General features: G+C 53.9%; 1 protein-coding gene across 1 annotated transcript in view; it reads left to right on the top strand.

Moving 5' to 3' along the window:
• The first annotated feature begins 2,047 nt into the window (after window positions 1-2,047).
• CLCN1 (chloride voltage-gated channel 1) overlaps window positions 2,048-13,678 on the top strand; it is a 1,161,279-nt gene continuing 1,149,648 nt past the window's right edge. Inside the window, exon 1 of the mRNA XM_085620355.1 lies at window positions 2,048-2,230. Within this exon, the coding sequence (XP_085476481.1) occupies window positions 2,180-2,230 (51 nt within the window). The 5' untranslated portion in view covers window positions 2,048-2,179. The remainder of the gene's footprint in view (window positions 2,231-13,678) is intronic.

Below are 13,678 nucleotides of genomic sequence, written 5' to 3' on the forward strand. Positions count from 1 at the left end.
AGACACCTCCTGGTGCTGCAGGGCACAAGAGCCGGCTTTAGTGAACCAGAGAGGGGGGTACACAATGAAGTGCTGGCAGACACCTCCTGGGGCTGCAGGGCACAAGAGCCGGCTGTAGTGAACCAGAGAGGGGGGTACACAAGGAAGTGCTGGCAGACACCTCCTGGTTCTGCAGGGCACAAGAGCCGGCTGTAGTGAACCAGAGAGGGGGGTACACAACGAAGTGCTGGCAGACACCTCCTGGTGCTGCAGGGCACAAGAGCCGGCTGTAGTGAACCAGAGAGGGGGGTACACAACGAAGTGCTGGCAGACACCTCCTGGGTCTGCAGGGCACAAGAGCCGGCTTTAGTGACCCACAGGGCGGGGGGGGGGTACACAAGGAAGTGCTGGCAGACACCTCCTGGGTCTGCAGGGCACAAGAGCCGGCTGTAGTGAACCAGAGAGGGGGGTACACAACGAAGTGCTGGCAGACACCTCCTGGGTCTGCAGGGCACAAGAGCCGGCTGTAGTGAACCAGAGAGGGGGGTACACAAGGAAGTGCTGGCAGACACCTCCTGGTGCTGCAGGGCACAAGAGCCGGCTGTTGTGAACCAGAGAGGGGGTACACAACGAAGTGCTGGCAGACACCTCTCGTTGGGGGTATCCTTCAGTTTACTCCCCAGCAGCTCGGCCCCCTCATCCAATGCACAAGTTGGCTGCGATCCCTCCACGTGTCCTCTTCCCACAGTGACCCCCAGGTCATGGCTCGGCCGCTTCGATGATTCTTCTGGCCTCAGACTGGCCTGACGTGGGCCCCAGACCTTCAGGATGTTCTCCCCCCCCCCCCCCCCTCCCTGCCAGGGCTGACCCCGGCTGCCTGGCTCCGAGGGCTGCAGTGTGAGCAGACCTTGAAGTGGGCCGGGTCCTTTAGCAGTGTGAACATTAAAGATGCCTGCTGACAGCATGGCTGATCTGAGACAGCGATGGTTCTTCCTTCCATGTGTCTGCTGGGGTTCACGGGAAAGGGGTCTTCTTATGGGGTTTGAGCAGCAGGTCAGAGGACATGTCAGGGGGAGACGGCGCCACCTTATCTGGCCCAGTCTGGATTCAAACTAGGAGTCACACAGGTTCGTGATTGTGCTCCCCTCGGGTCAAACATGAGGTCAGTGGATGAGCAGGGAGCCGCACAAACGCCGAAGATACTGCTTTCCTAAGGGAGCACGTGGAGTCGGCGGCAGAACCGGGAGTTGGGTAGAGCTGCTGAGATTGTCCTTTCTTCAGGTCACACGGCGAGCCCGCGGCCGAGCCGGGAGTTGGGTAGCTGTGTCTTTCCTCAGGTCACACGGCGAGCCCGCGGCCGAGCCGGGAGTTGGGTAGCTGTGCCTTTCCTCAAGTCACACGTGGAGTCAGTGGTAGCGCCAGGAGTCGAGTAGATGTGCTGTGATTATCCTTTCCTCGGGTCACACGTGGAGTCAGTGGGTGCGCCAGGAGTTGAGTAGATGTGCTGTGATTATCCTTTCCTCAGGTCACACGGCGAGCCCGCGGCGGAGCCGGGAGTTGGGTAGCTGTGCCTTTCCTCGGGTCACACGTGGAGCCGCGGCGGAGCCGGGAGTTGGGTAGCTGTGCCTTTCCTCGGGTCACACGTGGAGTCAGTGGTAGCGCCAGGAGTCGAGTAGATGTGCTGTGATTGTCCTTTCCTCGGGTCACACGTGGAGTCAGTGGGAGCGCCAGGAGTCGAGTAGATGTGCTGTGATTGTCCTTTCCTCGGGTCACACGTGGAGTCAGTGGTAGCGCCAGGAGTTGCGTAGATGTGCCTTTCCTCGGGTCACACGTGGAGTCAGTGGGAGCGCCAGGAGTCGAGTAGATGTGCTGTGATGTGCCTTTCCTCGGGTCACACGTGAGCCCGCGGCGGAGCCGGGAGTCTGACGCTCAGCAGGCCGGGCGGCATCGGGTTCCGTGCCCTTGTCCGGTATGTGCAGCTCTGGCCTCTCCTATGTCAAGTGTCCGGAAACGGCCTTGGCTGCTGGTGGGCCCCGGGCTCCGGTTACTTCCCTCACTGCGCTGGGACTGAGCTCTGCTCGACGGCTGGAGTGACTGTTCCGCTGCTCCCCGGTGCCCCTGCATTCACTCCCCCCCGACCCCTCCATGGGGTAAGGACCAGCACCCCCCGCTCGTGAACCCCGCTTCTGAAGACCCTGCTATGACCGGCGAGATCCCGCAGAGGAAAGCCCTGCGCTACCAGCAGTCCCTGGTGAGTGAGTGCGCACTGACTGGAGACTGAGCTCCCCGTGCAGTGCTGTGGTGCAGTGCTGTGGTGCAGTGCTGTGGTGCAGTGCTGTGGTGCAGTGCTGTGGTGCAGTGCCTTCACTGATTTGTTTCTGAGACTGTCCTTTAGTGCAGCGCTTTGAGAGCTGTGGTTCTGGGTTTCTTCAGCTGGGGTTGTGCTTCGGTAGTGGTGCTTTTAGTGCAGCGCCTCCAGTGCTGTGATTTGGGGTCTCGCCCTCTGTGGATTTGCTCCCCTTCGGGTGGTTTTGGTGCAGTACTTTCAGTGCCGCGGTTCTGTCTCACTCTGTGGATTTGCTCCCCTTGGGGTGATTTTGGTGCAGTACTTTCAGTGCCGCGGTTCTGTCTCACTCTGTGGGTTTGCTCCCCTTGGGGTGGTTTTGGTGCAGTACTTTCAGTGCCGCGGTTCTGTCTCACTCTGTGGATTTGCTCCCCTTGGGGTGGTTTTGGTGCAGTACTTTCAGTGCCGCGGTTCTGTCTCACTCTGTGGATTTGCTCCCCTTGGGGTGGTTTTGGTGCAGTACTTTCAGTGCCGCGGTTCTGTCTCACTCTGTGGATTTGCTCCCCTTGGGGTGGTTTTGGTGCAGTACTTTCAGTGCCGCGGTTCTGTCTCACTCTGTGGATTTGCTCCCCTTGGGGTGGTTTTGGTGCAGTACTTTCAGTGCCGCGGTTCTGTCTCACTCTGTGGATTTGCTCCCCTTGGGGTGGTTTTGGTTCAGTACTTTCAGTGCCGCGGTTCTGTCTCACTCTGTGGATTTGCTCCCCTTGGGGTGTCTTTGGTACAGTACTTTCAGTGCCGCGGTTCTGTCTCACTCTGTGGATTTGCTCCCCTTGGGGTGTCTTTGGTACAGTACTTTCAGTGCCGCGGTTCTCTCTCACTCTGTGGGTTTGCTCCCCTTGGGGTGGTTTTGGTGCAGTACTTTCAGTGCCGCGGTTCTGTCTCACTCTGTGGGTTTGCTCCCCTTGGGGTGTCTTTGGTGCAGTACTTTCAGTGCCGCGGTTCTGTCTCACTCTGTGGATTTGCTCCCCTTGGGGTGGTTTTCGTGCAGTACTTTCAGTGCCGCGGTCCTGTCTCACTCTGTGGGTTTGCTCCCCTTGGGGTGGTTTTGGTGCAGTACTTTCAGTGCCGCGGTTCTGTCTCACTCTGTGGATTTGCTCCCCTTGGGGTGGTTTTGGTGCAGTACTTTCAGTGCCGCGGTTCTGTCTCACTCTGTGGATTTGCTCCCCTTGGGGTGTCTTTGGTACAGTACTTTCAGTGCCGCGGTTCTGTCTCACTCTGTGGATTTGCTCCCCTTTCGGATGGTTTTGGTGCAGTACTTTCAGTGCCGCGGTTCTGTCTCACTCTGTGGATTTGCTCCCCTTGGGGTGGTTTTGGTTCAGTACTTTCAGTGCCGCGGTTCTGTCTCACTCTGTGGATTTGCTCCCCTTGGGGTGGTTTTCGTGCAGTACTTTCAGTGCCGCGGTCCTGTCTCACTCTGTGGGTTTGCTCCCCTTGGGGTGGTTTTGGTGCAGTACTTTCAGTGCCGCGGTTCTGTCTCACTCTGTGGGTTTGCTCCCCTTGGGGTGTCTTTGGTGCAGTACTTTCAGTGCCGCGGTTCTGTCTCACTCTGTGGATTTGCTCCCCTTGGGGTGGTTTTGGTGCAGTACTTTCAGTGCCGCGGTTCTGTCTCACTCTGTGGGTTTGCTCCCCTTGGGGTGGTTTTGGTGCAGTACTTTCAGTGCCGCGGTTCTGTCTCACTCTGTGGATTTGCTCCCCTTGGGGTGGTTTTGGTGCAGTACTTTCAGTGCCGCGGTTCTGTCTCACTCTGTGGATTTGATCCCCTTGGGGTGGTTTTGGTTCAGTACTTTCAGTGCCGCGGTTCTGTCTCACTCTGTGGGTTTGCTCCCCTTGGGGTGGTTTTGGTTCAGTACTTTCAGTGCCGCGGTTCTGTCTCACTCTGTGGGTTTGCTCCCCTTGGGGTGGTTTTGGTTCAGTACTTTCAGTGTCGCAGTTCTGTCTCATTCTGTGGGTTTGCTCCCCTTGGGGTGGTTTTGGTGCAGTACTTTCAGTGCCGCGGTTCTGTCTCACTCTGTGGATTTGCTCCCCTTGGGGTGGTTTTGGTGCAGTACTTTCAGTGCCGCGGTTCTGTCTCACTCTGTGGATTTGCTCCCCTTGGGGTGATTTTGGTGCAGTACTTTCAGTGCCGCGGTTCTGTCTCACTCTGTGGATTTGCTCCCCTTCGGGTGGTTTTGGTGCAGTACTTTCAGTGCCGCGGTTCTGTCTCACTCTGTGGATTTGCTCCCCTTGGGGTGGTTTTGGTTCAGTACTTTCAGTGCCGCGGTTCTGTCTCACTCTGTAGATTTGCTCCCCTTCGGGTGGTTTTGGTGCAGTACTTTCAGTGCCGCGGTTCTGTCTCACTCTGTGGATTTGCTCCCCTTGGGGTGGTTTTGGTGCAGTACTTTCAGTGCCGCGGTTCTCTCTCACTCTGTGGGTTTGCTCCCCCTGGGGTGGTTTTGGTGCAGTACTTTCAGTGCCGCGGTTCTGTCTCACTCTGTGGATTTGCTCCGCTTCGGGTGGTTTTGGTGCAGTACTTTCAGTGCCGCGGTTCTGTCTCACTCTGTGGATTTGCTCCCCTTGGGGTGATTTTGGTGCAGTACTTTCAGTGCCGCGGTTCTGTCTCACTCTGTGGATTTGCTCCCCTTCGGGTGGTTTTGGTGCAGTACTTTCAGTGCCGCGGTTCTGTCTCACTCTGTGGATTTGCTCCCCTTCGGGTGGTTTTTGTGCAGTACTTTCAGTGCCGCGGTTCTGTCTCACTCTGTGGATTTGCTCCCCTTCAGGTGGTTTTGGTGCAGTACTTTCAGTGCCGCGGTTCTGTCTCACTCTGTGGATTTGCTCCCCTTTCGGATGGTTTTGGTGCAGTACTTTCAGTGCCGCGGTTCTGTCTCACTCTGTGGATTTGCTCCCCTTGGGGTGGTTTTGGTTCAGTACTTTCAGTGCCGCGGTTCTGTCTCACTCTGTGGATTTGCTCCCCTTGGGGTGGTTTTCGTGCAGTACTTTCAGTGCCGCGGTCCTGTCTCACTCTGTGGGTTTGCTCCCCTTGGGGTGGTTTTGGTGCAGTACTTTCAGTGCCGCGGTTCTGTCTCACTCTGTGGGTTTGCTCCCCTTGGGGTGTCTTTGGTGCAGTACTTTCAGTGCCGCGGTTCTGTCTCACTCTGTGGGTTTGCTCCCCTTCGGGTGGTTTTGGTGCAGTACTTTCAGTGCCGCGGTTCTGTCTCACTCTGTGGATTTGCTCCCCTTGGGGTGGTTTTGGTGCAGTACTTTCAGTGCCGCGGTTCTGTCTCACTCTGTGGATTTGCTCCCCTTGGGGTGGTTTTGGTGCAGTACTTTCAGTGCCGCGGTTCTGTCTCACTCTGTGGATTTGCTCCCCTTCGGGTGGTTTTGGTGCAGTACTTTCAGTGCCGCGGTGCTGTCTCACTCTGTGGATTTGCTCCCCTTCGGGTGGTTTTGGTGCAGTAGTTTAAGTGCCGCGGTTCTGTCTCACTCTGTGGGTTTGCTCCCCTTGGGGTGTCTTTGGTGCAGTACTTTCAGTGCCGCGGTTCTGTCTCACTCTGTGGATTTGCTCCCCTTGGGGTGGTTTTGGTGCAGTACTTTCAGTGCCGCAGTTCTGTCTCACTCTGTGGATTTGCTCCCCTTGGGGTGGTTTTGGTTCAGTACTTTCAGTGCCGCGGTTCTGTCTCACTCTGTGGATTTGCTCCCCTTGGGGTGGTTTTGGTGCAGTACTTTCAGTGCCGCGGTTCTGTCTCACTCTGTGGATTTGCTCCCCTAGGGGTGGTTTTGGTTCAGTACTTTCAGTGCCGCGGTTCTGTCTCACTCTGTGGATTTGCTCCCCTTGGGGTGGTTTTGGTGCAGTACTTTCAGTGCCGCGGTTCTGTCTCACTCTGTGGGTTTGCTCCCCTTGGGGTGGTTTTGGTGCAGTACTTTCAGTGCCGCGGTTCTGTCTCACTCTGTGGATTTGCTCCCCTTGGTGTGGTTTTGGTGCAGTACTTTCAGTGCCGCGGTTCTGTCTCACTCTGTGGGTTTGCTCCCCTTGGGGTGGTTTTGGTGCAGTACTTTCAGTGCCGTGGTTCTCTCTCACTCTGTGGATTTGCTCCCCTTCGGGTGGTTTTGGTGCAGTACTTTCAGTGCCGCGGTTCTGTCTCACTCTGTGGATTTGCTCCCCTTGGGGTGGTTTTGGTGCAGTACTTTCAGTGCCGCGGTTCTGTCTCACTCTGTGGGTTTGCTCCCCTTCGGGTGGTTTTGGTGCAGTACTTTCAGTGCCGCGGTTCTGTCTCACTCTGTGGGTTTGCTCCCCTTGGGGTGGATTTGGTGCAGTACTTTCAGTGCCGCGGTTCTGTCTCACTCTGTGGATTTGCTCCCCGTGGGGTGGTTTTGGCTCAGTACTTTCAGTGCCGCGGTTCTGTCTCACTCTGTGGGTTTGCTCCCCTTGGGGTGGTTTTGGTGCAGTACTTTCAGTGCCGCGGTTCTGTCTCACTCTGTGGGTTTGCTCCCCTTTCGGGTGGTTTTGGTGCAGTACTTTCAGTGCCGCGGTTCTGTCTCACTCTGTGGATTTGCTCCCCTTGGGGTGGTTTTGGTTCAGTACTTTCAGTGCCGCGGTTCTGTCTCACTCTGTGGGTTTGCTCCCCTTGGGGTGTCTTTGGTGCAGTACTTTCAGTGCCGCGGTTCTGTCTCACTCTGTGGATTTGCTCCCCTTGGGGTGGTTTTGGTGCAGTACTTTCAGTGCCGCGGTTCTGTCTCACTCTGTGGATTTGCTCCCCTTGGGGTGGTTTTGGTTCAGTACTTTCAGTGCCGCGGTTCTGTCTCACTCTGTGGATTTGCTCCCCTTGGGGTGGTTTTGGTGCAGTACTTTCAGTGCCGCGGTTCTGTCTCACTCTGTGGGTTTGCTCCCCTTGGGGTGGTTTTGGTGCAGTACTTTCAGTGCCGCGGTTCTCTCTCACTCTGTGGATTTGCTCCCCTTCGGGTGGTTTTGGTGCAGTACTTTCAGTGCCGCGGTTCTGTCTCACTCTGTGGATTTGCTCCCCTTGGGGTGGTTTTGGTGCAGTACTTTCAGTGCCGCGGTTCTGTCTCACTCTGTGGGTTTGCTCCCCTTCGGGTGGTTTTGGTGCAGTACTTTCAGTGCCGCGGTTCTGTCTCACTCTGTGGATTTGTTCCCCTTGGGGTGGTTTTGGTGCAGTAGTTTCAGTGCCGCGGTTCTGTCTCACTCTGTGGATTTGCTCCCCTTGGGGTGGTTTTGGTTCAGTACTTTCAGTGCTGCGGTTCTGTCTCACTCTGTGGATTTGCTCCCCTTGGGGTGGTTTTGGTGCAGTACTTTCAGTGCCGCGGTTCTGTCTCACTCTGTGGATTTGCTCCCCTTGGGGTGGATTTGGTGCAGTACTTTCAGTGCCGCGGTTCTGTCTCACTCTGTGGATTTGCTCCCCTTGGGGTGGTTTTGGCTCAGTACTTTCAGTGCCGCGGTTCTGTCTCACTCTGTGGGTTTGCTCCCCTTGGGGTGGTTTTGGTGCAGTACTTTCAGTGCCGCGGTTCTGTCTCACTCTGTGGATTTGCTCCCCTTGGGGTGTCTTTGGTGCAGTACTTTCAGTTCCGCGGTTCTGTCTCACTCTGTGGATTTGCTCCCCTTGGGGTGGTTTTGGTGCAGTACTTTCAGTGCCGCGGTTCTGTCTCACTCTGTGGATTTGCTCCCCTTGGGGTGGTTTTGGTTCAGTACTTTCAGTGCCGCGGTTCTGTCTCACTCTGTGGGTTTGCTCCCCTTGGGGTGTCTTTGGTGCAGTACTTTCAGTGCCGCGGTTCTGTCTCACTCTGTGGATTTGCTCCCCTTGGGGTGGTTTTGGTGCAGTACTTTCAGTGCCGCGGTTCTGTCTCACTCTGTGGATTTGCTCCCCTTGGGGTGGTTTTGGTGCAGTACTTTCAGTGCCGCGGTTCTGTCTCACTCTGTGAATTTGCTCCCCTTGGGGTGGTTTTGGTTCAGTACTTTCAGTGCCGTGGTTCTGTCTCACTCTGTGGGTTTGCTCCCCTTGGGGTGGTTTTGGTGCAGTACTTTCAGTGCCGCGGTTCTGTCTCACTCTGTGGGTTTGCTCCCCTTGGGGTGTCTTTGGTGCAGTTGTTTCAGTGCCACGGTTCTGTCTCACTCTGTGGATTTGCTCCCCTTGGGGTGGTTTTGGTGCAGTACTTTCAGTGCCACGGTTCTGTCTCACTCTGTGGATTTGCTCCCCTTGGGGTGGTTTTGGTTCAGTACTTTCAGTGCCGCGGTTCTGTCTCACTCTGTGGGTTTGCTCCCCTTGGGGTGTCTTTGGTACAGTACTTTCAGTGCCGCGGTTCTGTCTCACTCTGTGGATTTGCTCCCCTTGGGGTGGTTTTGGTGCAGTACTTTCAGTGCCGCGGTTCTGTCTCACTCTGTGGAGTTGCTCCCCTTGGGGTGGTTTTGGTTCAGTACTTTCAGTGCCGCGGTTCTCTCTCACTCTGTGGATTTGCTCCCCTTCGGGTGGTTTTGGTGCAGCACTTTCAGTGCCTTGGTTCTGTCTCACTCTGTGGGTTTGCTCCGCTTGGGGTGTCTTTGGTGCAGTACTTACAGTGCCGCGGTTCTGTCTCACTCTGTGGATTTGCTCCCCTTGGGGTGGTTTTGGTGCAGTACTTTCAGTGCCGCGGTTCTGTCTCACTCTGTGGATTTGCTCCCCTTCGGGTGGTTTTGGTGCAGTACTTTCAGTGCCGCGGTTCTGTCTCACTCTGTGGATTTGCTCCCCTTGGGGTGTCTTTGGTGCAGTACTTTCAGTGCCGCAGTTCTGTCTCACTCTGTGGGTGTGCTCCCCTTGGGGTGGTTTTGGTGCAGTAGTTTCAGTGCCGCGGTTCTGTCTCACTCTGTGGATTTGCTCCCCTTGGGGTGGTTTTGGTGCAGTACTTTCAGTGCCGCGGTTCTGTCTCACTCTGTGGATTTGCTCCCCTTGGGGTGTCTTTGGTGCAGTACTTTCAGTGCCGCGGTTCTGTCTCACTCTGTGGGTTTGTTCCCCTTGGGGTGGTTTTGGTGCAGTACTTTCAGTGCCGCGGTTCTGTCTCACTCTGTGGATTTGCTCCCCTTCGGGTGGTTTTGGTGCAGTACTTTCAGTGCCGCGGTTCTGTCTCACTCTGTGGATTTGCTCCCCTTGGGGTGGTTTTGGTGCAGTACTTTCAGTGCCGCGGTTCTGTCTCACTCTGTGGATTTGCTCCCCTTGGGGTGGTTTTGGTGCAGTACTTTCAGTGCCGCGGTTCTGTCTCACTCTGTGGATTTGATCCCCTTGGGGTGGTTTTGGTTCAGTACTTTCAGTGCCGCGGTTCTGTCTCACTCTGTGGGTTTGCTCCCCTTGGGGTGGTTTTGGTTCAGTACTTTCAGTGCCGCGGTTCTGTCTCACTCTGTGGGTTTGCTCCCCTTGGGGTGGTTTTGGTTCAGTACTTTCAGTGTCGCAGTTCTGTCTCATTCTGTGGGTTTGCTCCCCTTGGGGTGGCTTTGGTGCAGTACTTTCAGTGCCGCGGTTCTGTCTCACTCTGTGGATTTGCTCCCCTTGGGGTGATTTTGGTGCAGTACTTTCAGTGCCGCGGTTCTGTCTCACTCTGTGGATTTGCTCCCCTTCGGGTGGTTTTGGTGCAGTACTTTCAGTGCCGCGGTTCTGTCTCACTCTGTGGATTTGCTCCCCTTCGGGTGGTTTTGGTGCAGTACTTTCAGTGCCGCGGTTCTGTCTCACTCTGTGGGTTTGCTCCCCTTGGGGTGGTTTTGGTGCAGTACTTTCAGTGCCGCGGTTCTGTCTCACTCTGTGGGTTTGCTCCCCTTGGGGTGGTTTTGGTTCAGTACTTTCAGTGTCGCGGTTCTGTCTCACTCTGTGAGTTTGCTCCCCTTGGGGTGGCTTTGGTGCAGTACTTTCAGTGCCGCGGTTCTGTCTCACTCTGTGGACTTGCTCCCCTTGGGGTGGTTTTTGTGCAGTACTTTCAGTGCCGCGGTTCTGTCTCACTTCGTGGGTTTGCTCTCCAAGGGGTGGCTTTGGTGCAGTTCTTTCAGTGTCGCGGTTCTGTCTCATTCTGTGGATTTGCTCCCCTTGGGGTGGTTTTGGTGCAGTACTTTCAGTGCTGTCCCTGTGGGTCTCTCTCTCTGTGGGTTTGCTCTCCAAGGGGTGGCTTTGGTGCAGTCCTTTCAGTGCTGTGCTTCTGGGGATGTGTTTTGGTGCAGTACGTTCAGTGCTGTTGTTCTCGGTATAAGTCCTAAAAAAGAAGTGGGGGCTAACCTAGTTAATCAGAATGCAAGTGGCATCACGGTGTGTGGCATCGCGGCACCTGACATCACGGCGCGTGACATCAGTGCGCGCGACATCAGGGCGCGCGACATCAGGGCGCGCGACATCAGTGCGCGCGACATCAGGGCGCGCGACATCATGATAAGTGACATCAGTGCGCACGACATCAGGGCGCGCGACATCATGATAAGTGACATCATAAGAAGTGACAGCAGATCTTGAGCCCTCACATATATTTGAACAGTTCTATCCTGGGTACATTCGAGCACATTTCGGGGACACAGGTGATCCCTCCTGATTGAGGCAGAAGATTCACGCTCTTGAAAGCTTCACATGAACCAATGTTACCTTTTGTCAGCGTGAACTTCCTCTACCCATAGTGCTTTACAAGAAAAAATGTTGGCACTTGAATTATTTCAAAGCCTCCTCAGGGCAGTAAGCACTATATAAATTACATTTATTTTAAGTAAATACAGGGAAAGAGCCAGGCACCTGCAAACCTTGTAAACAGGGTCTGAACAAAGTGAAAAGCTGCCTCTCGTAAGTATGTGTGAAGTGTCTCCCCTCTGCTGCATTTGCATCAGGTGTGAGGCTCCTGACTGCCCCCAGCCAGGAGACTCGAACAACCCCTCAGATGGGGCCTTTGTTATGGGTCCAGCAGGAGTCAGAAAGAAGAAAGCCCCGGCCCCACTGCACGTTGTTGCGGATCGAAAGCAGATAACAACTCGCAGGCGCTGCTGAAAGTGTCCCGGTGTTTGCAAATACGAATTCAGCATATTTCAGTGGGGGCCAACTTCCTGGCAGGGGGTACGGCGGCCACCCTGTGAAAATAGCGGCAGACGCCGTCCACCCGCGTGTGCCCCCGACTCGAGCCCTGGCTGCATTACTATGAGACCCACAAACTAAACCCCATGTACCCCACTTTGACTCATGGTCGACAGGTAGAGAGGTCCCGGCTTACTCAGGGATTTGGGGGCGTGGAGGGGGAGACACACTCCCCCCACACACACACACACCCGCACGCATGCACACACACACACACACACAGACGTGCACACACTCCCACAAATACACTCTGGGCGCATGGTCTGTATTATGTGCTGTGGTTCTGCGTCCTAGGAGGAGCAAGTGTAAAGCATTTAAACAGCACCGACAAGACCCCAGAATCCACAGGAGGGTTCTGGAGAAACAGAATTTGCAAGTTATTTTAAATCACTGCATTTCACTCCACCATGAACAAGTATTGGCAAATCCAGCGAGAAGTTGGACAAGTTGTAATGCGGTCTGTTAGAGTTACTTGGGGCAACCAACACCAGCAGGGATGCAGTCGGGTGGACCAGCAAATCCCTCAGAAACAGTTACCGCCACAGAAGAAGCCGTCTGCCAGCAGTTCCCATCACTATCATCGTTCAATGAATTCCTTTGGAAGTGGTCCTGATGCTGAGGACACAGGATGCTTGACGACACTCAAGGATGCTCTGAATGTCGCGCATCGATGGGCGTGCTCCTGCAGGCACTCCTGGATCTATGAACATGATAACGGGGTTCTAGCAGGGGCGGTGGGTGAGATTTTAAAGTGGTGGGGCGGAAACGAATTAGCATACAGCACCGTAGCGAGCGAGCCCAGCGAGCGAGCCCGAACCCCAAAAGGGGGGTTTGGGGGGGTTACCCCCCCACAAGAAAATTTTGAAAAAAAAGAAGAAAAATCGTGCATTTTCAAGCAAATTTGAGAAAGCAGGAAGGTTAATAAAGCAATTGTGAAAGTGCAGTTATTACATTAATAGATGGCATAACATAGGTAGCTGCTTATTCAGTATTACCACAGAGCTTCATACATTCTGTCCTATTATGCTCAGGTGCTGAATTCAGACTATAAGACTCATGGAAATCTCAGCTCTAAGAGTAGAAGAAGTTGCACAGCAGTGTAATGGTTGCCAGGCTCGTTCCGCAGGAGCGTCAGGAACTTGAAGAAAAGTCCACAGTCTTCCCCTACGGCCTTCCGACTCTATTAGACTCTAGAGTAACGAATGGCACGCAAGGGGAAAACAGGGAAACAAAACAAGGAAAGGCGGGGGAAGAAAAACAGTCTTACAACATACTGAATATTAGACTCTAGAGTAACGAATGGCAAGCAAGGGGAAAACAGGGAAACAAAACAAGGAAAGGCGGGGGAAGAAAAACAGTCTTACAACATACTGAATATTAGACTCTAGAGTAACGAATGGCAAGCAAGGGGAAAACAGGGAAACAAAACAAGGAAAGGCGGGGGAAGAAAAACAGTCTTACAACATACTGAATATAAAAGAGGCAGCGCAATGCGCTGTTACCGTGATTCTGGTTGAGCTGAACTTTGTACACACACTTCACATAGGTCCACGCAAGTACCCCAAATATAAATGGTATAAAGGTTTTCGCAATTTGCTAAGGGGAAAGGTTTGATAGGCAACACAAGCAACGAATCGTTCACCCTGCGGGAGACAGGTCCGGCCAGTGAACAAAGGTGAGCAAATCTGTGTAGTCTCCAAATAGAACAAACACTACAAAACTTTTAAAAACAGAGATAACAATGCATTTCTTACCTCAATCAGAATTTTTTGTATTCAAACAAGTAGCAGCATTCACTTTTTGTATATGAAATCCGCACGTCTGTCTTTCAGTGTAGCAAACTTGTCAATTACTTTCATGTTGAAGTCCGGTATCTTTTGGACTAGCTTGCTCTCTACAGATAGCATCGCCAAAGCATTTAGTCTTTCCTCTAGCATGGTGTTCCTGAGGAATGTCTTTATGCGCTTTAAGGCTGAAAAATATCGTTCAGCTTCTACTGTTGTCATTGGAGTCGTAATCACAATTTTTAGTAAAGTCACTGTCTCTGTAAGTGAGTTTTCCATATGCAGTTTATGAATTAAACTCAGCAAAGTCAAGGCGCTTGTGGCCTTCTGGTACACAGGCATTCCGTAGAGTACAGTTAACTCAGTTCTCAGCTGCTCTTTTTTGAGCATAGGATATGCTTCCACAGCCTGATTCAGAGCACGCTCAGGGAAGGATTCATCATATTGTGCAAACTCTTTACTTTGCAGTAAAGTCGCACTCACCAAATGTTTTGAGAACGAAAATCGTTCTTTCGCCT

The sequence above is a fragment of the Triturus cristatus genome, chromosome 7 (assembly GCF_964204655.1).
Source record: "Triturus cristatus chromosome 7, aTriCri1.1, whole genome shotgun sequence".
NCBI classification, from domain to species: domain Eukaryota; kingdom Metazoa; phylum Chordata; class Amphibia; order Caudata; family Salamandridae; genus Triturus; species Triturus cristatus.